Source organism: Lathyrus oleraceus, chromosome 2 (assembly GCF_024323335.1).
Source record: "Lathyrus oleraceus cultivar Zhongwan6 chromosome 2, CAAS_Psat_ZW6_1.0, whole genome shotgun sequence".
In the NCBI taxonomy this organism is placed as follows: Eukaryota; Viridiplantae; Streptophyta; class Magnoliopsida; order Fabales; family Fabaceae; genus Lathyrus; species Lathyrus oleraceus.
The window spans coordinates 294,740,597-294,767,001 of record NC_066580.1 but is presented as its reverse complement, the minus strand read 5'-3'; the positions used below and the strand labels follow the sequence as shown (position 1 = coordinate 294,767,001).

The 26,405-nt window shown below is 37.7% G+C and overlaps 1 protein-coding gene across 1 annotated transcript; it reads right to left on the bottom strand.

Moving 5' to 3' along the window:
• Positions 1-17,397: 17,397 nt before the first annotated feature.
• On the bottom strand, positions 17,398-18,027 carry LOC127122956 (uncharacterized). The gene has a single exon (XM_051053229.1). It carries the CDS (start codon positions 18,025-18,027, stop codon positions 17,398-17,400), a length of 630 nt encoding a protein of 209 aa, XP_050909186.1.
• Positions 18,028-26,405: the final 8,378 nt, after the last annotated feature.

The following is a 26,405-nucleotide window of genomic DNA, read 5'->3' as shown; positions in this document are numbered from 1 at the left end:
TCGAGGGCTTTGGACGATTGTTTCTAGGGCTCCATAGGATGTTTATTCTCCTTTCCTCTTGTATTGTATTTGGTTACCAAAACTGTACTACTTCTTTGGTGTAAAAGTTTCCAAATATTATTGCTATGAGTATTCCATATGTGTCTTAAAGGTTAAATATTTTCAAATATTTGCAAATAGATCTCTATAAAGTTCCTCAAATAAAAACAAACCATATGCACAAACATTGCATCCATCATATGCATAAGCAGGTTTTGTTCTGAGCTCTTGATCAGTGGTCTAACTCTTTGCTCTTCATTAATTTTGAAGACAAGCTGACGCACCTGTATAATACCAGAGCAAATCATCCGAGGATAATGGAGCATTTAGAGCAAGAGAACAGGGAATTGAAGGAAGAGATTGCTAGGCTGACTTCCATGATGGAGTCAGTTCTGGCCGCCCAGAGTCAAGCTTCACCAACTCCTGCAACTCCTCCCGCGAGGACTGTTATATCTGAGGTAGTAACGTCAACTGTGCCTGCTGCAACAGCCCACTTTGCTCCGTCTATGCCAGTCGGGTTCCCTTGGGGAATGCCTGCTAATTTTGTTCCAGAGGGTTTTGCTCCTACTCTGGCTTCTTTACCGGCATCTAGCCAAGTCATATCTGTGTCACCTCCCGTTGTGCACACCTTACACCGCGTTGAAGATACCATCTATCATTTTGAGCCGTATGAGGGTACGGATGTTTATGAAAAGATGGATGAAATGAAAGATCAATTCCTTGAGATGCGCAAGGAACTGAAGACTTTTAGGGGTAAGGACCTCTTTGGGAAAAATGCTGTTGAGTTGTGCCTAGTGCCCAACGTGAAGATCCCTGTTAAATTCAAAGTGCCTAACTTTGAGAAGTATAAGGGAAATACATGCTCGCTCAGCCATCTTGTGATATATGCTCGCAAGATATCAACACAGACTGATAATGGCAAACTGTTGATCCACTACTTTCAGGATAGCTTGACAGGTACTGCGCTCCGGTGGTATATGGGGCTGGAGAGTGCAAGCATCCGCTCTTTCAACGATCTTGGAGAGGCTTTTGTAAAGCAATATAAGTATAATGTGGATCTGGCTCCGGACAGAGACCAGTTGAGGGAGATGCCGCAGAAGGACAAGGAGACCTTCATGGAGTACGCCCAGAGATGGCGAGAGTTGGCAACTCAGATAGTGCCACCCCTGGAAGAGAAGGAGATGACAAAGATCTTCTTGAAGACTTTGAAATCTTTCTATTATGAAAGAATGATCGTCAGTGCCCCCTCAGACTTCACCGAAATAGTATATATGGGGATGAGATTAGAAGAAGGGGTCCGCGAAGAACGATTATCCAGAGATGACAGCTCCTCAGCAAAGAAGTATGGAGGCTTTGCGAGGAAGAAGGAGGGAGAGACACATGATGTGTCCTCCCATGCTAAAAGAAGGCCCTCCGTGAGGAGGAAGGATGTGGGTCCTGCCATCAACCAACACCAGGTGGCTCATATAGCACCTGCTTTTAGAGAAGTTCACCATCATCATCAACAACAACAACAACAACAACATCGTCAACAACAACAGGCCTACCAGCCTCACAACAACAATAACACCAGCACCAGTAACTACAAGAGGAAGAGGGTAACTTTTGACCTGATTCCGATGACATATGTTGAGCTTTATCCTTCTTTGATCGATAGGAAGCTGATAACTCCGCGAGATATTCTTGTTGTACCGACCAACCCTCAGTGGTGGTATAAGCCAGAGCTTCATTGTGTATATCATTCCGGTGCTCCCGGACATGATGTGGAGAATTGTTACCCATTGAAGACCAAGGTGCAAGACCTTGTGAGAAGTGGGATATTGTTTTTGGAGGACGTAGGTCCAAATGTGAAGAAGAACCCATTGCCCGAGCATGGGAAGGCTGCTGTTAACATGGTCCAGGGGTACCCTGGAAAATACAAAGTCCTGTATGTTAATGACATAAGGCAATATTTGGTCGAGATGCACAAGCTGTTGTGTGAACACAACCATTACGAGCATGACCATGATAGGTGCCAGGTGTGCACTATCAATGAGAGAGGATGTCGTCAAGTAAGAAAGGACATCCAAGAGATGATCGATCAGGGAATGATTGAAATACTTCCGAATCGTAACAAGGACAAAGTCGATGTTATCTCCCCTGTATTCAGAATTCCTGAGCCTGTTGTTGTCAAGTATGATGGCAGCAAGAAAAAGGTATCGCCAGCTCTTGTGATCAAGCCAGCAGGCCCTGTCCCGTATGTATCAGACAAGGTTGTTCCCTACAGATATAACGCAGTTATGCTAGAAGATGGAAAGGAGGTTCTGTTGCCCTCAACTTTTGTGGTGAGCATTTCTGATGTCAGTGTGTGACCCATAATGGTCGTGTTTTCTCGGCGCAGCCAAAATCCCACGAAGATGTCGTGAAGAGAACTATTGTTAATCCTTCTAGTCCCGTGGGAACTTCTTCTCAAAATAATTCTGTTATTGACCCTGTTGTTGTCAAGAACAATAACGCTCCTATCTTGGTTGGCCAGTCTGGCATTTTGAAAGAGGATGGTGATGACATGCTAAGTCTCATCAAAAGGAGTGAATATAACATTGTTGATCAGCTGCTACAAACTCCATCAAAGATATCTGTCTTATCTTTGTTGATGAATTCTGAGCCACACCGTGAAGCTTTGCAGAGGGTGTTGGATGTGGCATACGTGGACCACGATGTCACAATAGAGCAGTTTGATAGCATTGTTGCAAACATAACGCTTGCAACAATTTGAGCTTTTGTGATGCTGATCTTCCCGAGGAGGGAAAAGACCACAATTTGGCTTTACACATAATAATGAACTGTAAGGATGATGCATTGTCCAATCTGTTGGTGGACACATGATCATCGCTCAATGTGTTTCCAAAATACGCTCTTGCCAAACTTTCTTACCAGGGGCCTCCCATGAGGCAGAGTGGAGTGGTTGTGAAGGCGTTTGATGGATCGCGCAAAACTGTGATCGGCGAATTAGAACTCCCGATCAAGATTGGGCCTAGTGATTTTCAGATTACTTTCCAGGTCATGGACATTCATCCATCTTACAGTTGTTTGCTTGGCAGACCATGGATTCACGAGGCAGTCGTCGTGACATCCACCCTACACCAAAAGTTGAAGTTTGTGAAAAACAAAAAGTTGGTGGTGATAGGGGGAGAGAAGGCTCTCTTGGTCATTCATTTATCTTCCTTTTCCTATATTGATGCTGAGGATGAGGTTGGGACTCCGTTCCAAGCCTTGTCTATTGCTGAGCCTTCGAGGAAAGGACTTTCTTCATGTGTCTCGTAATACGATACAAAGTTGGCGATTGAGCATGGTGCAACTACTGGTTTGGGGCAAATGATAAAGATGGAAGATAAAAAATCCCGAGCTGGCATAGGGTATTCTTCCGGTGTTTCCAATGAGCATGGGTTGTTCCAGAGTGGAGGTTTTATCCACACTGTTGAAGATCAGGAAGTTGCTGCCATTGTTGAAGATGATGAAGAGGAAGACCTTGGCAACTTTGTCATACCTGGAGGGATCTGCAATAATTGGGTCATTTTTGATGTTCCAACAATTATCCACAATTCAGCGTAATATGTTCATTTTGATTAAAAACCCTTCTCCCATGCCAAAAGGAGAAGTGAAGACATTGTTGGCACAATTTGATTAATACAATGATATTCATTAATAATCACATGTTAAATGTTTGTTTTTCAAATTATTTTTCCTTTTTGCTTTTTGCATGAAATTGGTGATCACCATAAAATCCTAAAAAAGAGAATAAAATCAATATTTTCATCTGCATAATGATTTGCCTTGCTTGAATTCTGAAATCTCTTTTATACTCAAAATCATTATGCAGGTTAATCAAACCCATTGAACATAATGATCCAACACCATCTCCCAACTTTGAGTTCCCTGTATTTGAGGCAGAAGAAGATGATGTTGAAGAAAATCCTGATGAGATTACCCGTCTGCTTGAGCATGAGGAGAAGATCATTCAGACGCATCTTGAGAATCTGGAAACAATCAACTTGGGGTCTGAAGATTGCATCCATGAAGTGAAGATTGGGGCACTCCTTGAAGAGTCTCTTAAGAAGGGGTTGATTGAGTTGCTACGAGAATATGTCGACGTCTTTGCCTGGTCGTATGAACACATGCCTGGTCAAGATACTGATATCGTGCAACATTTCTTGCCATTGAAGCCTGAGTGTGTGCCTGTGAGGTAGAAGCTCAGAAGAACTCATCTTGACATGGCAGTGAAGATTAAAGAATAAGTTTAGAATCAAATTGATGCGGGGTTTCTAGTGGCTTCTACATATCCTCAATGGGTGGCCAGTATTGTGCCCATGCCTAAGAATGACGGAAAAGTCCGAATGTGTGTGGATTACCATGACTTGAATAAAGATAGTCCGAAAGATGATTTTCATCTACCACACATTGATATGTTGGTAGATAATACAGCTAAATTCAATGTATTTTCATTTATGGACGGATTTTCTAGTTATAATCAGATTAAAATGGCACCCGAGGATATGGAGAAGACAAAATTCATCACACCTTGGGGAACATTCTGTTATCGAGTGATGCCCTTCGGTTTGAAGAACGTCGGAGCCACGTATCAATGAGCTATGACTACCTTATTCCACGATATGATGCACAAAGAGATCGAGGTGTATGTTGATGATATGATTGCGAAGTCGAAAACGGAAGTTGAACATGTAGAGCACTTGTTGACGCTTTTCCAGCGTTTGAGGAAGTATAAACTCCGCCTGAATCCGAACAAGTGTACATTTGGAGTCTGTTCCGAAAAATTATTGGGCTTTATTGTCAGCGAAAGAGGTATTGAAGTTGATCCTGCCAAGGTCAAAGCAATACAGGAGATGCCTGCGCCCAAAACTGAGAAGCAATTCCGAGGTTTTCTTGGCTGTTTGAATTACATTTCGAGATTTATATCCCACATGACTGCCACATGTGCGCCTATATTCAAGCTCCTCCGGAAAGATCAGCGTCATGATTGGACCGAGGATTGCCAGAAAGCTTTTGATAGTATCAAGGAGTATCTGTCTGAGCCTCCGATTCTATCTCCGCCTGTTGAAGGAAGACCATTGATTATGTACTTGATCGTGCTTGATGACTCTATGGCTTGTGTCCTTGGTCAGCAGGATGAATCAGGGAAGAAAGAGTATGCAATATATTACTTAAGTAAGAAGTTTACTGATTGTGAGTCTCGGTACTCAATGCTTGAGAAGACATGTTGTGCTTTGGCTTGGGCCGCCAAGCATTTATGCCAGTATATGTTGAATCATACAACTTGGTTGATATCCAAAATGGATCCAATCAAGTATATCTTTGAGAAGCCTGCTCTAACTGGGAGGATTGCCCGTTGGCAGATGTTGTTATCTGAGTATGATATTGAGTATCTAGCTCAGAAAGCTATTAAAGGTAATATCTTGGCTGACCACTTGGCACATCAACCAATTGAAGATTATCAGTCTGTGCAGTACGACTTCCTTGATGAGGAGATTCTGTATTTGAAGATGAAAGATTGTGATGAGCCTACGCTCGATGAAGGGCCAGAACCTAGTTCCCGATGGGGTATGGTGTTCAATGGTGCTGTTAATCAGTATGGAAATGGTATTGGGGAAGTAATTATTACTCCTTAGGACACACATTTTCCTTTTACAGCAATGCCAACTTTCAAATGCACGAATAATATGGCGGAGTATGAGGCCTGTATTATGGGATTGGAAGAATGTATTGATCTTAGGATCAAACATATTGATGTTTATAGTGATTCGGCCCTTGTTGTTAATCAGATTAAGGGTGAATGAGAGATGAATCAGCCTTGCCTCATCCCATACAGAGATTATGCGAGGAGGATTTCAACTTTCTTTACTGAGATTAACTTTCACCATATTCCTCGAGATGAGAATCGGATGGCAGATGCTCTTGCTACGCTTGCTTCAATGATTGTTGTCAAGTATTGGAATGAAGTCCCCAATATTAGTGTGATGCGCTTGGATAGACCAGCTCATGTGTTTGCAGTTGAATAAGTGAAATATGATAAGTCGTGGTATCATGATATCAAATGCTTTCTCCAAAGTCATACGTACCCTCCAGGGGCATCTGTTAAAGATAAGAAGACTTTGAGAAGATTATCCGGCAGTTTCTACCTTAATGGCGATGTGCTTTATAAGAGGAACTTTGATATGGTTCTGCTTAGATGTGTGGATAGACACGAAGCAGACCTGTTGATGACTGAAGTCCATGAAGGTTCATTTGGTACTCATTCCAATGGACATGCCATGGCAAAGAAGATGTTGAGAGCAGGCTACTATTGGCTGACAATGGAGTCTGATTGCTGCAAATATGTGAAGAAATGCCATAAGTTTCAAATCTATGCTGATAAGATTCACATTCCCCCGACACTTCTGAATGTTATTTCCTCACCGTGGCCTTTCTCCATGTGGGGAATTGACATGATCGACATGATAGAGCCAAAGGCGTCGAACAATCACCGTTTTATTCTCGTAGCCATTGATTACTTCACCAAATGGGTTGAAGCGGCATCATATGCGAATGTGACCAGGAAGGTGGCTGTGAAGTTTATCAAGAACCAGCTTATATGCCGATATGGTGTACCAGACAAGATCATTACTGATAATGTATCTAACTTGAACAACAAGATGAGGAAAGAGCTGTGTAGCGAGTTCAAGATTGCATGCCATTATTCTTCTCCTTACAGACCTAAGATGAATGGGGTTGTTGAAGCTGCTAACAAGAACATCAAGAAGATTATTCAGAAGATGGTTGTTACGTATAAAGATTGGCATGAGATGCTGCCATTTGCCTTGCATGGTTATCGTATGTCTGTTCGCACTTCAACAGGGGCAACCCCTTTCTCTCTTGTGTATGGCATGGAGGTTGTGCTCCCCGTGGAAGTTGAGATCCCATCAATAAGAGTCTTGATGGAGGCCAAGTTAATTGAGGCTGAATGGGTTCAGAGTCGTTATGACCAGTTGAACTTGATAGAAGAGAAGAGATTAAGTGCCATGTGCCATGGTCAGTTATATCATCAAATGATGAAGAAAGCCTTTGATAAGAAGGTCAAGCCTCGTTTGTTCCGAGAAGGTGACCTCGTGCTCAAGAAAGTCTTTTCGTTCGCGCCCGATTCCAGGGGCAAGTGGACTCCAAACTATGAAGGTCCATATGTTGTTAAGAGAGCCTTTTCAGGCGATGCTTTGTTACTTACAACTATGGATGAGGAGGATTTCACTCATCCTGTAAATTCAGATGCAGTCAAGAAATACTTCGCCTAAAAATAAAAACAGAATAACTCGCTAAATTGAAAACCCGAAAGGGCGGCTTAGGCAAAAATGAGCATCTCGGTGGATTGAAAACCCAAAAGGGCGGTCCAGGCAAAAGTTAGAGACATAACAAAAATGAATATATGTGTCCCGCTAGATTGAGTACCTCACCCTGGGGAAATCTAGGCAAAAATTAGGGATTTGGCAAGTAACTGCATCCTGATAAGACTTTGTTCTACAACTGTCTTCTATCAAAGAGTCTCGCTCAGTCATCGTCAACTGAAGCTTCAAATACAACAAATTCAGAATTGGTGGAGAAACGGTCATTATGTTCAATGTAGCCCTTTTTCCAATATATATCACCAGTTTCAAATTTGTAAAGATCCATGGAGTTTCGCCATTTGCGGACTACCATTCCATTAAAAAATTTGAGCCTTTATCAAATTCCTTGCACTCGTATTTGTTTTTGTTTAACAAATGTTTGCATGTTTTAATTGATAAATATCATTGTTTTAAACGAATAAAGTTCTTATAAACTGTTTTAAACAAAGTGAACATTCATAATGACTAAAAGGATAGTTGGAGTGTCTTCCGTGCTCTCCCAAGGAGAGTACGATTTCCAAAAGGTAAGACATTTGTTCATTTTATGGCATGTTTATTGTCCTCTTCATCAACTTTCAGTTGTTTCCTCAGCAAGAGTTGTCTAGAGCAGTGGGTGAAGGGTTTGTTCCCCTCTCATCCCCAGCATGGCACGTGTAGACGAAGGATTCGTTTCCGATTCCCTCAGCCAGGACAGTTTCCCTCAAGGATTGCTTACAGTCCATCCCCAGTGGAGTTGCTGATCCGAGCTTGATAATGTGTATCCCCTCCGAGTCTGAGGATTTTCTTCCAGTATTGGACGAAGATGAGGAAAATGTGTTGTATCCTTCCCCAGTGGAGCAATTTGGTTCTTTCTCCCTTTAGCAGAGATGTCTCCTCAATGGTTAGAAGGGAGTGCTCGATTGATGTGTATCTGTTTGGTGGTTGTCCCCCACAAAATTTCACATCATCCCTTTGTAAGTTCCCCAGTAGAGTTTCTTCTACGACGGATCTTATTGGTATCCAGCCACCTGTTCCCGAGAATTATTGGATAATCCCCAGCAGTCGGAAGTTGTGACATTTGCCTGTTCCCAACGGTGGTCTGTGTCTCCTGGTATTAGTTCATCCCCACTAGACTAGAGTTCTCCTGTGGGCCTTTGCCTTAGTTTTGAGGCGTTGCGCCGGATGTCCATTCGTAGCTCTTGAGCCTGTTTGTGTTAGATATGTCTGTCTTCCATCATTAATCATACATAAACCATGCATATACATGCATAATTATAGCATTCAGATATTCATGTTGCATACTTTGCCATATATCTTTGCTTGTTATCTCCTGCTATTGGTGAAATGTTCTTCCCCAAGCAGATGTTTATGTCTGATCTCTCCATTTAGAATCAGCCTCATAGGAAGAAAGTGTCTATCTTTTCTTCTTCCTTCCCCACTGAGTTATTTCCTCATGGATGACTACTGTTTCAGTTTCCTCCCCAGTTGTGTATTGGGATGGAATTACTCCCCTGAGTTATATCCTCATCGGGTTGAGTCTGGTTTGATGGTGTCTTTCTAGTTTGTTCCTAGATTGACTCCTTTATTGTTATCCCCTGCAGTTCCCTATGGTTTAGTTGTTCAATTGCTCAGTAACCAGTAATTATCCATCTTCTCCCCAGTGGACTTTGTGGCCTTCTACCCAGTAGCCGGTAGTTATAAGTCCTATTTCTACGGTTTTCTACCCAATAACCGGTAGATGTAATCCCCTCTTTGTTGGTTATCTTTACCCAATATTCGATATTGATATTCCTTCGTTTTGAGTATATCACCCAGTAACCGGTGATATATCCCCTGGATAATTTCTCTTGTCAATGTACCCCCAGCGAGTCATCTTTCATTTACCCTTGTTTGGTAATGATTGTTTCTCCTTCTGATTGGTCATCATTTTATACCCAGTAGCCGGTATCCCGATGTCCTTTCTTTTCGGTCGATTTATCCTTTATTAACCCAGTAACCGGTTGTGGATAATCTTCCATGCGAGTATGTTATCTATGTTATAACGGTAATAGATAATGTATCTCATGCGCTCTCCAGCCGAAGTCTTTCTTCTTCCCTAGTTGAGTAAGATTCGTATTTCCTTGTGGGATCAAATGTCCATCCTTTAAGTCGAGTTTTCTTTTTCAGCCCTCTTTTCGGATGATGAGTGTTTTGGATATGTTCCCAATTCACGCTTGGTTGGTCACCTATTATATGCCCAGTAACCGGTATCCCTGGTGTTCCTTCCTTCTGCTCCCTATTATGACTTTTTTTGTCCCATGTGGAGTCAGATTTCCCTGAGTTGAGATGTGCCTTTTAGGTCCTCCTCAGATGTTTTGGATGATTGATATCTCTCACCCTTATACCAGTCTTAAATATTCTTTATCCTTGAGCGTGTTGTTCTCTCACCCAGTAACCGGTGTTTTGATAGCATGCCTCGCTTTGAGTTTATTACCCAATAGCCAGTAATATCTCGTTGTTTCTTCCTCAGCTGAGTCCTTTGTGGACATCCCCGTTTGAGTCCGGATTTTTATCCGAGGTATCCTTTGTGGATGGTTTTACTGTATTGGCATATTCCCCAATACACGCATCTTTGCGTCAGCTCGAGTCTTTCCATCGATTTATTTTCATGGAATCCCTTCGTGTCTCTCAGCAAGTTTTCAAGTCGTGACCTGCTCACGCATTTTTACATTATTTCCTCCAGAGTCTCTGTCTCCCTAGTGAGTGTGTTACTCCTATGGATTTTTCGGTTTCTCCGGATTTCTTTTCTTTTGTGTCAATTATTCACCATGAATATTTTATTTTGCATGCATACATTTGCATCATGAGGTCTCTTAGGGACCAAAATTCGTCTCTTTGTTATTATTTAAGCCCATTCTACCACGTCGAGACGAAGATTTTAACCTTCATATCTCTGGCTATAATGACCTTAAATAGGGGCATCTGTAAGACCCTAATTTTGACCCTAAGATCCCTCATGACATCATATCATTTGCTCATTGCATTGCCTCAAGGATCATAGCATGATTGGCTCCTTAACCCTAGGGTGGGACTTGAGTGAATGCTTTGAGACCACTAGGGCTGTGCAAAAAAACCGGTTATCCATAACCAAATTGGTATCCAAATTGATCCACTTTTAAAACCAAACCAAAAGCTAAAATAAAAATTTGGGTATCCATTTTGTTATCCTAATATAAACCGTTAACCATTATAAAAATTTGGTTTTGTTATTGGTATCCAAATTTTACTATGCGTTAAATTTTTATATTTGTATATTTTCATGTTTTATCACATTATAAATCAAATTTATATTTTAAATTTTATAAATTTTATAAAAAAATTATTTTAAAAATAAAAATCAGATTTTTTTTTTCTTTTCACCAAATATATTATATTTGGATTTTTTTTTCTAAATAAAAAATATATTTTTTATCAAAAATATTTTGTATTTTTTTCAGTAAAAAAATAGATTTTTTCTAATTTTTTTTTTATTTTCAGAATATAATTTTGTTATTTTCAATTTTATTTTATATTTTTTTTCTTTTTTCTGAATATTTGTTATTTTTTTTCTTAAAAAAATTGTTTTTTTTTTTTTTTTTAAATTTTAAAAGAAAAAATATTTTAAAACCTCATAAAATTTGTTTATGAACAATTATGAGAGATTTTAGGAATTTGAACATTTTTTTTGATGAATTATTTATTTTATGAACAATTATGATTTATAGTGATATGATTCATAATTATTTTATTTTATGACCTTTTTTATGTAACACATCATACTTTGGAATTATTTTTAATCGAGATATTATTTGTGGTGATTATAAAAGTCAAATTTAAAGTAATTTTTTAAAATAAATATTTTTTTATATAAAATAGTTTTATAATTAGTGAAAATAAAAAAGTTAGTTAAAAGAAAATAAAATTATTTTTGATATAAAATTGATTTTTTAAAATATAGTTTTAAAAACTATTTTTTTTATAAAATTGGTTTTGAAATTGATTTTTTTTAAGAAATTAAAAAATTGGTTTTAAAGAAATTGATTTAAAACTATTTTTTTTAAACTATTTTTTTTTTGAAAAACCGGTTTAAAACCGAACCGATCCACTTATAAACCGATTTCTAAAAAATAAATTGGATTTATGAAAATGGTTTTAAGAACCAAACCGAACCATATATATGGTTCAATTTGGTTTGGTTCATGATCCATGCACACCCCTAGAGACCACCAAGCATGCTTGTATTATATATTATTGCTTTTCTTATTTGTTTACTAACCAAAAGCACACAAATATGTCACTAACTTTTTGTTTTATTTTGAAGCTCAAGTGATCATGTGCTCCCATGCTCCTAGGAGGCTCCTAAGCTCAATGAAGTGGCTAGATGAAGATGAAAACAAGCATGAAAATGGTCCACCAAGTTCGTAATCATCATATATGTCTCCCAAGCATCTCAATTTTCCAATTTGATTAAGATAACCCAAGGGGTTTGAGGATTGTTTCCCAAGGAAACCCTAATTCAACTGTGCTTTGACTGTGCCTTGCTCATGAAGCAACCTCAACCTATGATCAAATTCAATCAAGGGATGTTATTTCATTCCTTATTGTATGCATATATGAGCTTATGTGAGTATCCTCAATCATTTATTCATCAAGATTGGAAGTTTGGCCTTGAGAAGTTGACCAATTAAGTCATCTGACTAAATTGAAGATTACTGAGATACAACTTTTAATGTGTTTGTCAAATGAAGATGACCCCAAGAGAAACAATGTTCTTAAGAACCATATGAACAACTTTCATGTTCATCAAAAATCCATTTAAAACTTGGAAGGTCATCATTCATTTCAAAACATTATAGGTCATTTTGACTGAAACCCTAATTTTATGCCAACTTCCCACGAACCTAACTTCCTTAACTTTTATGATTTTTAGGTCAGACCGATTGCATTGGAAATCTTACGGTGTCTAATTCAAATGTTATGTTGGACAAAATTTCATAGTCTTAAAATAAATACATGTGATAATACAAAACATTATAGGTCACTTTGGACCTAAGCCATTGAATTTGAAGAATTCCAAACTTCAAGTATCCATAACTTTCTGATGAAAACTCCGAATGATGCACAATTTAAGTCTAAATTTATCATCTTGAAAATATCTACAACTTTGATGTTGGATGTGTTTCCATTTGAGGCTTTCATTATTGAAATAGAGGGGCTTAAAGATGCTTGCTTTTGGCAAAATTTTCAAAGGGGAACCTAGACATGTTTTGTACCCAAACCTTCACAGCCAGTTTTCATAAATTTCCAATTTCCAAATGAATTTTTGCCCAACGTGACTTTTGTTCCTTTTTTCAAGGGCTTTCCAACCATTACTCACATTATTTTTTTGGACTTTCCATGAGTGAGTTTCGAAGAGCTTCATGTTTATGTTCATTTTTGCATTTCACTTTGTAACTTGGTGTGTAAGCTTGTGCAGCCCCTTGTGCACGTCCAATTTGCTTCCAATTGATCTCAGCATGGATTTCCATTCATTTTCGGGCCTTACATGCGCCTGTACAGACCCATGCAAGGAGAGTTCAAACTTCATGCACACGAGCCAAGCATTTCCTTGCACCACATTCAAGCTATAAATAGAAGTGCAATCTCATTCAAATGGTAACCAAGTAGAGATATTAAGTGCTGCTGAATTGAAAAACAAACCCTCACTAAAGGAATTTTCTATTTTCTATTTCATTTTCAATCCTGAATTTCAACATCATTAGTTGATCTTCACAGCTCAATTCCTTAATCTAGCATCATCACTACACTTCCAGAGCAAAATTGGATCAAGAGTTTGGAGAATTCGTGTTGTTTGAAGCTCCATTTCAGAGGTATAACATCAAACTTTCTTGATATAGATCTTGCAATATGATGTGAATTTCTTTAGTTTGTGTTGTTTTCTGAACTCCTCATGCATGAGGCAGGCCAGTGGTGGTCTTAATTTTGCAAATCATGCCATTTCAATTCATGTACCTTCAAGCTCATGTTTCTCTCTAAATAGGAACTGTGAGGAGGATCTATGGTCACAGGGGTGATGTACATCACCTCAGCTTCATTTTGATACCTTCCTTTTTCATTTTCATTGAGGTTTGATTTCCTGCGCGTGGTGGCCGGATCTGGTTAGATCATCGGAGAAGATGGTGGTTTCCACCATCATCCCCACGTAGGGCCCTTGGATGATGCTCAAACGTTTTAATCTCAGCCTTCCAATGTATTGACTTATTTTAAATCAAAGTGTAGCGTGTTTGACCAAGGTGTTTCGTGTGTCCGCGCCTCTGAGCCCTAGGATCATTGCCACGTCAATTAATGAAATGATCCTGTGGCTGCGCATTATTGCTATTTTCTTATTTTCTGTTAATTCCATTTAATTCCTTTTATTTTCAAAAATTCATAAATATTTTATTTGAAGTCACAAAAATATGAGACCAATGCCAAAAAAAATCTTGAAAAATCTAGTTTCATATTTTGATTTTTAATTATTTTTGTGACTTCATTTAATATTTTTTGTGAATTATTTGGTTTTTAATAGTTTTAATTCATTTTTAATTACTTTCTAATATTTGAAAAATCCAAAAATATTTTCCTAACACCTATCGATCATGATAAATCAATGAAAAATAGTCTCATCAATTTCTTAATTGATTTAAGATTTATTTGAGATTTTAATTCGTATTGTGTTATTTTTCATTGTTTTTTAATTGTTTTTAAATAGTTTCTGATTTCAAAATTTGTTGAAAAATATTGTCAAAGTTTGTTTGACCATGTTAGACCTATGAGAATTTAGTTGGACTTGTTGAAGTTGATTTGAATTAAGTTTGAGGTTTGACCATATATTGTTTATTTTATTTTGCATTTATTTTTAATTCAAAAAATGCCAAAAAATATGTTTGACTTGTTGACTTGTGATCTTCATTTCTCTTTTGTTTGACATTGATTGATGATGGTTTGATTCACATTTGATCATTTGTGTTTGATACTTTATTTCTCTTTCCATCCATTTCATCTTCATCCCATTTCTTTTTATTTTTGGCCAATGAGTTAATGTCTTATGGTTAGTCTTGACAAATGAGGGGGTTTAACCTTCTTTTATCCAAATCAAACTCAACTTGATCCAAGATCAAGTGTGTTGCTTTGTGTCCAAGATAGGTTGCTTCTTGGTCAAGTAAAAAAACCTAAAGTCCATACAAGGCCTTTCTATTTTCTTTTGGCATGGAAAGTTTTTGGAGCTTGGCTTACTAGTCATGATCTCTAACTTGTGTTTATTTGCCTATAGTTTTGTTGCCCGGCCTCAGATAGGTGTGACTACTATATTAGTCCACTTACGATTGCTTAACATAGCGCTAAATTATCTTATGACAAACTAACATAACCATACTAATTACTAACTTTAATTTGAGCATTTAATTTCTTGCAATTTACTTTAAATGCACTTTATTTCTTGCTCATTTATTCATATTCCCCTTTTCATTTTGCTCACTTGAGCACATATTTTATGTTTATGCCATTTTCTTTTTGCTCATTTGAGCTTATTATTGTGTATAAATTTATTGTTGCCTTGTGTTGGTTTTGCTTTTGTTTTGTGTGAACCTAATTCAAAAAAGGAGAAAGGACTTAAAATTAGGACTTACCTATGCTTAAAGGAGTTCAAGAGCAACTAGGCCTTATGCCTTTAGAATGCTAAATTTGTTGAAGAGCAACTAGGCCTCATGCCTTTAGAATGCTAAATGTCAAAGTTGAGTTCAAAGGACTTCCCTTTCTAAAACTTATTCTTTGTCCATTCCTCTTATTGTATTGTGAACTTTTTGATGTTTGCTCTTGTGTGATAGGGATTCCATCTTGAGATAGAAAGGAGGACCATTTTCATGAGTAACCAAGTTAAGAGAGACAAGCCAAATGGAGATCCTAGGAGCTTGAATCTAAATTGTTTGATTGCTTGATTGTGTTTGCTAAGTCCAAAGGAAAGGAGCATCTTGAATTATCTCTATGATTTCAAGAAAAGGAACTCCAAGGGTTTTATCTTCTCTCTTATCTTTGTATGCTTTAGGACTAGCCCTTCTCTTCTTCTCCTCACTCTAACCCAAGCCAAACTCTTTTCTTTCAACTTTGACATTGTTTTCAAATTAGAAACCTAGGCCTCATGCCTTTGACTTTTAAAAATCTTTTTCATCAATACTCATTGTGAATAAATGCTAATCCAACTTTGACTTCATTTTGTAAATAAATATAACTTGTAAATACAACTCACTTCAAGTTTTTTTTTGTGGTTCCAATGGACACCCTTGTTAAAACCTTTTCATAAACATTAGTCATAGGTTTGAGTTATCATAGTGATTGATGTGAATCTCACCTTATCCTTAGTGATTGGATTATAAGTCTTCCATACTTATTATAGGGTTAACCCCTCACTAGTATGTTGAAGCTCTCCTCACATGGTGGATTGTTGGTTTAGGTTGAGTTTTCTCCCTTTGATAACAAAAGACCTTAAGGCTTTTGATCAAATCAATTCACCAATCTTTGTGATCTTTACCCCGAACTACGAGGTTTTGATCCTCCTTTGTGATGGTACGTAGGCAATGGGTTCATCCATTCAAACAACAAACTTGTAAATATAATCTATTCTCTTCTCATCCCCCTAATCTTTTGCACATATTTTCACAAATACCAACCTACAACACACATTTGCAAAAAGAGGTTCCCTTAGAGTACTAAGGATATTTTGGGTGCGTAAAACCTTCCCATTTCATAACCAACCCCCTTACCTAGATCTCTGACATTTTTATTAGTTTTTGATTTGATAAAACTTCTTACTTGGCTTTTAATCACTTTTTAGCCTTTCCTTTGGACAAATAAAAGTGCGGTGGCAACTCGAATTGTATGTTTACTTTTGGTTTATTCAATAAACCATAAGGTAACGAATACCCCGCTACAAGGTGCCCTCAATTTTACTAAGCACAACTACCCCAAACTTAAAGGTTGTTATCCCAACAACAACCACAAACTTAGAATGAACATAGATCAGATAACTCACATAAATACTCTAAACATGGTGGGGACGTGTTTTGGCTATGGGTTAATATGATGTGGTTTTAAAAAAATAAATGGGTAAAGGCTTAAATGGGGTTAACAATGGATAATAATAAAAGGGATGTCTAAAAAGACCCAGGGGTCAAAAAACGTTCCTCAGCGTGTGTAATTTCGAACCGAAATCAGAAAAGAACATACGCAAGTTTTGAATGATAAAGACATACCTGAATGCTCTCTTCTGATGTACATTATGTTTGTCTTTTTCTGCTATCACCATGTTGGGTAGAGCTGACAACCTTCATAGTACCTCTTGCTCGATGTGGCTTCTCAACTAGTTGTGGTAAACATGCTCAACTTTCAGCCCAACTCAATGGAACCAATCAGATCATTTAGAAGTATCTAAACATTTATTTGGAGATTTAACATGGGTAAAGGACACACATGCCTTCTGTTTGGGTACTTTTCACACAACCACTAAAGCTACAATTATCATATTACTCGATGAAAGTAAACAACCAAAAATAAACCGACTTAAAGTAGACAAAACTCAGAAATTAATTTAAAATTGAAACTATAAAGTAAAAATTACGAATACTTTCCTTGGGTTTTCTCCCAAGCAGCGCTCGTTTATCGTCATTAGCTTGACGCCTCCTTTCCACTGTTATGTGGGGTACTTATGCTTCCATACCTTGTTGCTTGTCTTTTCTAAAACTGAGAAACCGTCTTTGTCAGAGATATGGGCTACTTTCTGCCACAATTCACTTCCAACCTCCATATCCTTACCTTGATATTTCTTTCTCTTCTTTCTCATGGAATTTGGAATGGCTAATTGAGGTGATACTAGTTGAGATGGCCTTCTTGAGACTTTTTCTAATGTTGGCATGTTACTTTAGCCTTTCACATTTATCCTGATCATGCCTACTTGATAGTGATTTTCTTTTTCTACTTCTAGCTTCCTGTTTTCAAGCATATTTAAGGTTATTTCATCATCATAAAGTTTTAAAGTTAGTGTACCATGGTTTATGTCGAAATTGCACCGACTTGTCCGCATGAATGGTCGACCAAGAATGATAGGTGTCTCTTCATCCTCAGGTATGTATATGATCACAAAATCAATAGGAAAACTAAATTGCTCTATTTTCACTAGTACGTCTTCCGCTATCCCATATGCATTCTTTATGGAGTGATCTGCAAACTTCAGATTTTTCCTTGTATCACTGACATTTCCAATACCAAGCGTTTGGTAGTTTGACAATGGCATCAGAGTCACACTAGCTCCAGAATCAATTAGTACCTTCTTGAAAACAATTTCTTTTATAGTGCATGGGACTATAACTGCTCCAGGATCCTTCTGCTTGTTTGGGATTCTCCTACCTGGTGATATTGCATTATACTTTTCATTCAAAGCTACTGGGCCATCTCCTATTGGTATATTTTCAACAATTACCTCTTTCATGAATTTTTTGTACATGGGCATTTGCTCGAGTGCTTCAAAGAAATACATATTTCTCTCTATCATTTTGAATATTATGATGAATTTCTCAAATTCTATCTCTCTTGGATCCTTCTTTGTCACTCTCTGAGGGTAGGGTAACTTAATCACATGTTTAGCCTCATTTTTATATTTTTCTTCAATTGGCTTAACTAGTGGTATAACTTCTTTCTTATTTTCCCTCACTCACAGAACTACCTCCATGACTTGGTCATCCTTTGTTTCCCTCTCTTCTTAATATTTAGAAACTTTCTTACTTCTTGTCACGAAAACACTAACATTCTCATGAATTCTTGGATTTTGTATTGTTTCACTAGGTAAGGAACATGATATTCGAGAACTTGCTATTTGTTGTGCTATATGAACTTCAAGACTTTTGATGGAAGCAGTCGTGTTCCTGTGATTATTTCTTGTTTCCTCTTGGAATTGGGAATTTTGAGCAACCATCTTTTAAATGGCAAGTTCCCATTCGGCCTTTTTGGGTGCTTGTTGCTGATATTGTTGATGTTGTTGTAGGTACAATTGTTTTTGTTGGTACTGTTGTGGTTTGTTCTGATATTGAATGGGACCCTGCTTCGGAACATTCCCTTGTTGATCTTTCTAGGAAAAATTTGGATGATTCTTCCACCCTGGATTATAAGTGTTAGAGTATTGGTTGTTCCGCTTTAGAAATTTTATCTCTTCAATTTGTTGCGCAGTTTTAACATAATATACAGTCAAATGAGGTCCTGCACAAATTTCACAATTTACATTCTAGACTGGTTGAATTTGAGCTACCTGTTGGGTACCAATGTTCATAGCCTTTAGTTTCTTCTCCACTTCTGTAGCAACTGTGTCTTCGATTCTTATTTTATTGGTTTTAAGCTTCAGATCAATAGTTCCTTCAGATTTTCTTGAACACCTATCATATAACTCCAAGTGCTCATTTGCAACTATTGCTTCAATGATCTTTTTAATACATGTGGTTGTTGAAAAGTTTGATGAGCCACCGACAACTATATCAATTAATTGTTTAGTTTTCAGTCGAAGACCATTGACAAACATTTTCATTTTCTTTGTCTGATCTAAGTTGTGTGTAGGACAAGCAACAAGTATCCACTTGAATCATTTGTATGAATCACCAAGTGATTCACCTTCTTTTTATTTGAAGTTCATGATGTCGTATCTTTTTCCTGAGGAAAATTAAAGATGGAAAATACTCATTCAGAAAAGAGGTTTCCATTTGTTCCCAGGTGGTAATACTCTTAGCAGGTAATGAGTATAACCATTCCTCTGCATCTTCGGATAGGGTGAACGGTAAAATTCGTAGCTTCTTTGCCTCTTATGTATGCCCCTCTATTTTGAGAGTGATGCTAATAGTTAGAAACCTTTGTAAATGCTTGTTGGCATCTTCGTTGATTTTTCCCGAAAAAGGTTTCCTCTCAAGTTGATTAATAGTGCTGGGATGCAGTTGAAAGTTTGGCACATTCACCGGTTGGTTTATAATAGTTAGCCTACCGCCCGATGGATTTGTCATCCCATAGTGACTTAACAGTCTTTCCGGGGGTGGTGGATTTTCACCCATCATTTTGGCCTCTCTTTCTGGCTCTTTTTTTGGCTCTAAATCTTGCTCCGAATGAATGCTAGGTTGTTCTTTGTTCGATTCTAGCTTTGCTAATCTAGCTTGTCTGAGTCTTATATGCAAAGTTCTTTCGATTTCCGCATTAAAAGGAAATCCAACTGAGGTTTTACCTCGCATAAAATATCAGAGACATATTAGTTGATAAAAGTCGAAATAAATAAAATGACAGAAATAAAATTTTAGATGCAGAGCAACAAAATTTCAATTGAACTAAATTTAAACTCTATATTTTGGCAGTCCCCGACAACGGCGCCAAAAACTTGATCGGAAAAATAGCAAGTGTACTATTTTGTTTGTATAGTAATAATGGGGAAAGTTCCTCGAATGTCAATCTCAAGGACTTCTCGCAAATATTGAGTTTGAATTGTTGTTCAGTTAAACAAAAACTTGTGTTAGGGGTTTTAGATTAAAATTTATAAATATAATTGCAAATAAAATAAATAATGTTGTAAAAAGGGTTTTCAAGGTAAAGGAACATGCCATAGAATGTGTGTAATTTGTCCTTGTAACAACTCTGAGTCACTATTACATCAACAAATATCAATTAATTACTACCTATTCTCAAGGCTATTTTCTCCAAAGGCCTTGGTGAGAAAACTTTTAATCATTCAACCTTAATCTCTATGTCCATAGAAAACTACCAGTGAAATTAAGCCTTAGTATATCGAGAATAATTTGGTTCCTACATGGTATCCCTAGTCCTATGTGATATCTTATGTAGAATAATCTTATGAAAGCATTATAAATGGAGTAGTAGGACAGATCCACAAAAGTCCATCACATCCTCCTTACAATTGACCAAATTTCCCCTTACTTAGGAATGATACAAAAAAGTCAAAATTGGACTTTTTTCATGCATGCCTGCTACGGCCTATAGCCTGTGCTACAGGTGGCGGTAGTAGGACACTATTTTCATGGTCATGTCCTAGGTCCCCTGCTATGGGTGGCCGTAGTAGGCCACTATTTTGCTGAAAGTTTTCTTCTGTGCCAGACCCTCCTACTATGGCTCGTAGCCAGTGCTACGGATGGCCGTAGTAGGCTCTTGTTTGGATGATTTAATTTTGTGCTTTAGTACTTCCTGCTACGACTCGTAGCAGGTACTACGGGTGGCCATAATAGGCCTACTAGACCATGAAAATATCTTTCCGATTTGGTTGGCTTCTACTTTGTTTCTACATTCGATCGTACCTGAGTACCTGTTTGAACCTGAAACACAGAAAAGGTACACAAACAAAGCGTAAAATGCGAAAATGGAAACAAATTGATGAAACAGAATGAAAAGGTTAAATGATTCTAACGATAAAAGAAGGTGTAAAAAAAACTTAAACTGTATGCAAAATGCAACTAACTCGCCTGCTTTCACTTGTTAACATGAACATGGTGACTGATTGTCGCATTACGCGAAAAACCGGCGGGAAAAAGAAACAACAGAGCCGCCACCGTGCATTATTTATCCCAAAGGAGGGAAAGGAAACGCTCGAAGTAAACCTAGAAAGGAACGGTCTCGCGACCAGAGATTGATAGGATCGGGAGTCGGTTATGCGAAGGGAAGGTATTAGCACCTCTACGCATCCGTCGTACTCGACGGGATCCACGCTCAGAAAGAATAGGAGAAAGGTTGCTAAAGACTACTCAAACACTGGACACACGCTGGAATCAAACACAGAAAGGACGGAAGAAGAGGACTCGGCAGGATATCGCATCCTGGGCCTACGTAGTCTGTCCGACACAGACATCAGAGTCGACGTAGTTCGGGACAGGGGAAACGTGCTCGCTAGGATGTCGCATCCTATGCATACGTATCTTCTCTAACCAGAGAAAGAATCAGAGCACTCGTAGCTCGGCTAATGCATGCCACACAAAACACAAACAGGAAACCGACTGCCAATCACTGGACTTACGTCAGACTCCACACAAACAGGCAAACCTGGAAACCGAATGCCAATCGCTAGACTTACATAAGACTCTTAACCGACAAACACACACAGGAAACCGACTGCCAATCGCTGGACTTACGTCAGACTCCAACAAACAAACCCACACAGGAAACCGATTGCCAATCGCTGGACTTACGTCAGACTCCGAACACACGCAAGGGGGTTGAAAAAGAAAAAGTGCGCCCGGAGAGATCAGCTCATCTCCTGCCTACGTACCTCATCTGGTATGAGGATCAGGGCGACGTAGTTCCCCTAAACAGGGAAAGAACTTCTAACCTAACCAGAGACAAGGGAGATAAGAAGCTACTAGGGAGACTATGACTCGAGGCTAGAAGTTGTCATGCATACGATCCCTACATTGAGGTCTCTATCTTAACTTGCACAGGAAGCATGCCAGCCTAAACACAGCACAATCAAGCAAATACAAGCACAATAAAGCAAGCACACACACTATATGCAAACAATTGGCTCATACAAGGCTAGGCTGTAGAAACAAGCCAATTGGAATGGGGTGTTTTTAGCTCTTAACCCTAACATTGAGAGTTAGGGTGAAGCAGATGAAATGGAGATGAGGGTTATGCCTCATAGCTCTTATCCCTTGCCTGGGAGAGCTTGAATCAAATAGAAAGTGTGGGAGTTCAGAATGTAGGAACTCTTCTCCACATGACTGACACAACAAGATCTTGGTTCTTATTCACAGTGCATCAACACATGGTGTGAGCAAAGTGAATGACACAACTGAATAGCAGGGGATGGATTGCACATCCCTTTTATCTGCCAATTGCCTCATAAGAGGACTTTACCTGCTTGACACAAACTTAAACAAGCACAAACATTGCCTCTTAAGGAGGGCTTCAGACAGGTGCCTACCAAAGTAACATGACAGGTCTTCCAGACTACATGAAGATCAAGGAATTATACCTCAGTGGTATGCCAACCACAAGCAAGAAAAGCAAAGTTCAAATGAACTTAAATCAACTTAAGTACCTGTGGAAACAGCTAAACGAATCAGTACCATACTCAGACAAACAGTCAACAGTCAATATCAAACAGACAACCCAATATGCAACACATAAGCCATAAACACAAGTGAACCATCATCAAGGCCTACAAAACAAACCAATGTTAGTCAACAACAACAAATGACCAATCTCAAATGAAGGAGCAACATCAATCATGGAGATGCATACTTGAACCTGAAATCACAACTCAAATGGTAAGTCCAAACCACTAGGTCAAACTCAACATGAATCATATTTAATCAATCAAGAACAAGTCCTAAAAAGGACCAAAGCAAAATCATCATGCAAGTTCATGTAATAGGCAAGAGAAGTCAATGACCAATTCAAGGCACACATTTGAACATTAAGAATGAAAATTCCCAATCAAAACAGAAATGATTCAAATAATTCTGGAAAAATTCATGAGAATCCAAATATCCAAAACATCCATCATACAAAAAATCAGAAGCATTAGAGGTCATTTGGCATGGAAATCAAATTGCACAAGTTGGACAACCAAATGTGTGACACAAATTGTCACACCATGCAAACACAAGCATAAAACAGAATTGGCAAATGAGAAAAATACCAGACCAAGCCTCAAACATCCATTAACATGTCTAGAATCATCATGTAAAATTTCATGTCCAGTGGATTAAAATCAAGCATTTCATGATAGAAAGAGCAAGGCAAGGTCATAAAAGCACCTATGTTCACATTCTCTAACACAAATCAAAAGCCGACCATGCACAACTTTCAAATTCATCATCATTAAAAACTAGACATCTCAAGGATCATTTTGCAAAAAATTGGGAGTGATTTGATGCATTTTTCAATTTAATATGATTTTTCTAAGTTGATAGAAAAAAAAATGAAATGAAATGAAGCTTGGCATGGCAAAGTGAAGGGAAAGGCATTAAAATGCTGAACAATTGGGAAACTGCCTTCGCTGGGAATCGATCCCTCGTCAAATTCAAATGAAACGCGCGCGCCAACTACCAAATGACGTCGTTTGGTCTGAAAACCCTAAGCTGCGTACCAAATTCCAGAATCCGTCGCTAATGTCCAGAAAACCGTCGCTAATGATGATCTTCATCTTCTTCATGAGGAAGAAGATGAACATTCATACTAAAATTCCAGAAATTCCAGAAACTTTCTAGAAATCCACAAAAACTATATCATTAGCAAGATCTTGCCATGGTGAACACGAATCAAGCAACAATTAAGCCTAAAACATCAAGATCAAAGAGGATCGAGCATGAACATTTTTGCATCTCAAACTTCAAACGCGCATAACTCAATGAATACTACACCATTTCACACGATTTTTAGCACATAATTCTCAGCAAACAAAGATCTACATAAATATACACATGAATTTCAAAATTAAGAGGTTCGAAACTTGACCTCTTGAAGAACAACAAGTTGAAAATGCGTGCTACAAGGCTCAGCAATGGTCCAAATCCACTTTATGATGCTTGTGGAGATGATTGATGAAGAATTGGAAGCTCAAACACGTGTGAATCCAGCTTAATTTGAAAACTCCATTAACACCTTCAAGCTTCAAGCATGATTGAATCTGGCACGAATTCCTCAAAGTGCACGTTGAATCTTACTCAAAACTTCACCATGATCAAGAATTATGCAAGGAAATGAGTGTTTGTGTGAAGAATTTGGAAGTTCTTTGTGAGAGAAATTTTTTGATCAAAATTCCAAATCTACATCTGAAAATGTGTCATATGATCAATACAGTTATGATTAACCTTATATATGTCCTCTTAATCAACCTGAAATCATGATTAGGCCAAAGCTAAATGAGATTAGAAGGATATAAGGTACATGCACAAATTTGTATTTTCACCTCATGCATGAGACGCACACGTGAACAGTGCACACCAAAGCCCAAATTCACTCAAAATTACATTTCAAACACAATGGCAATGGTAGAAAGTCCATACAATGCACCATTTTTAAATTTCCAATTTTCCGTCCAAACTTGACTTGGATATGCAAATGCTCATGTGATAACATTTCATGCAATGTGATGAGGTATTTGGAAACTTCATGACATGAGGAGAATTATGCAAAAAGAACCACCAAATTTGGAGTTTTGGTTCAAAAGATATGGTCATTTGATGTTTCAAGCACACTTTGCAATAATTTGATCATAACTCCTTAACCATTCATTAGGAATTCATGATCTTGGCCTTTTTGGAAATGGGAGAGAAAGATATTCAACTTTCATGTTGGGCAAAAATTCATTTGAAGCTTCTTTGATGTTGGAAAGTTGAGTTGAAGTTGGTCCAAAAACTTGCCATTTTTGGAAACTTGAAATTACAGGCCACTTTCCATTTTTGGAAACTTTTGATCTGGCTTCAAAATCTTCAAGGTTGATGTTTGACATGTTGAATAACCTTCTTTGGGACATGAATGAAGTGTCTTAAACCATTTCTCCATCTCCTAGCCCTCAGTTGACTTGTAGTTGACTTTTATGGGCCCTAGATGACCTGAAACTGCACTGTGGACTTTGAACCTCTAGTCTTTGGTCAAGTTGCTTCAAAATGATCCTTGGGTCATGTAAGCTCTCTAGAACAACCATAGGGCCTTTGTCTCATGAAAATACTTTGCTCTTTTGCATAGATGACTTCTCCTGGTGCCATTCTTGACTGATGAAATGCAATGTATTATGCAATGTTAGTGTAATGTCAATGCAATGGTAATGACCTACAAATGAAATGAATGTACAAATGTGGGTGAAAATTTGAGGTGCTACAATAAATAAGATCTAAAATAAGATCTAAAACTAAAATAAGATCTAAAATAAATATCTAATAAGCGGATATCGGTATGTAGTTCGTCGTAATTAGGGAATCAATTCTTTGTTGGTTTCTTGGTTTTAAAATAAATCTTTTCAGTTGACGCTATTGATTAAAAGTCTTATCTCAAACTCTCGCTCTGTTGAATAAACTATGATTTTATATTAACGTAGCTGTCACTTATAGTTAAGTCAAAAACCATTTTTTGAAAACAATAGGATCCGTAGAAACTCTTTTTAAGAAAACACTAATCGTTTAAACACCCTTATCTCAAACTCTCGCTCTGTTGACTTAGGTTATATAATTAAATTCAAATGATTAACTCTCGTCCTCACATTCAATCTTTAAAAATACTTTTTGAAAAAGGTTAGAATTTAATTAACTCTAAAAATTGCTCTCGCCCTGATCTAGAATTAATGTCCAATTTACACTGTCCAGTCAAAAACTCAAACTCCCGCTCTATTGCTTTTAACTTCTTTATGTCTTTTACTTTCGTACAAAAACCTTGTTATTAAACCTGTAAATTGAGACCGTAAAAAGAGTGATTTTAATTTTAAACTTAATTAAACCAATTTGGTTTTGATTCCTTCATTCCGCTTACTCTACATACCGATACCTAAGTAAATCAGCCAGACATGCTAAACAGACTTAAATAATTATCATGCATAAACAGATTCATCTCAGGCAAATAATATAAATAAACAGTAAAACAGGGCATATATAAATTCAAACAATAATTAAAGAACCTGAGAAATTAAATAGCAGTCTTGAACACTCCACCACAGGTCGGTTGGATTTGTTCTTGAATTCTTCAATCAGGCAGGAAAATAAAAGCGAAGGAATAAAAAACTAGATTCTAACGTAAGGTTAGATCCGGTAAAAGGTACACAATAGTTTCCGGTGTAGAAACTATTGTGCGAAAAAGAATTAATTAAATGCTAAAAAGGAAAATAGAAATTGCAAGGGAAACAATATAAAAATCATAAAAGTTATGCTATAAAAAAATGTGCTCGTACTGCTGGAAAAGAAA

Coding starts and splice junctions, on each gene's coding strand:
- LOC127122956 (XM_051053229.1), bottom strand. CDS start 18,027: ATGATAGAGAGAAATATGTATTTCTTTGAAGCACTCGAGCAAATGCCC.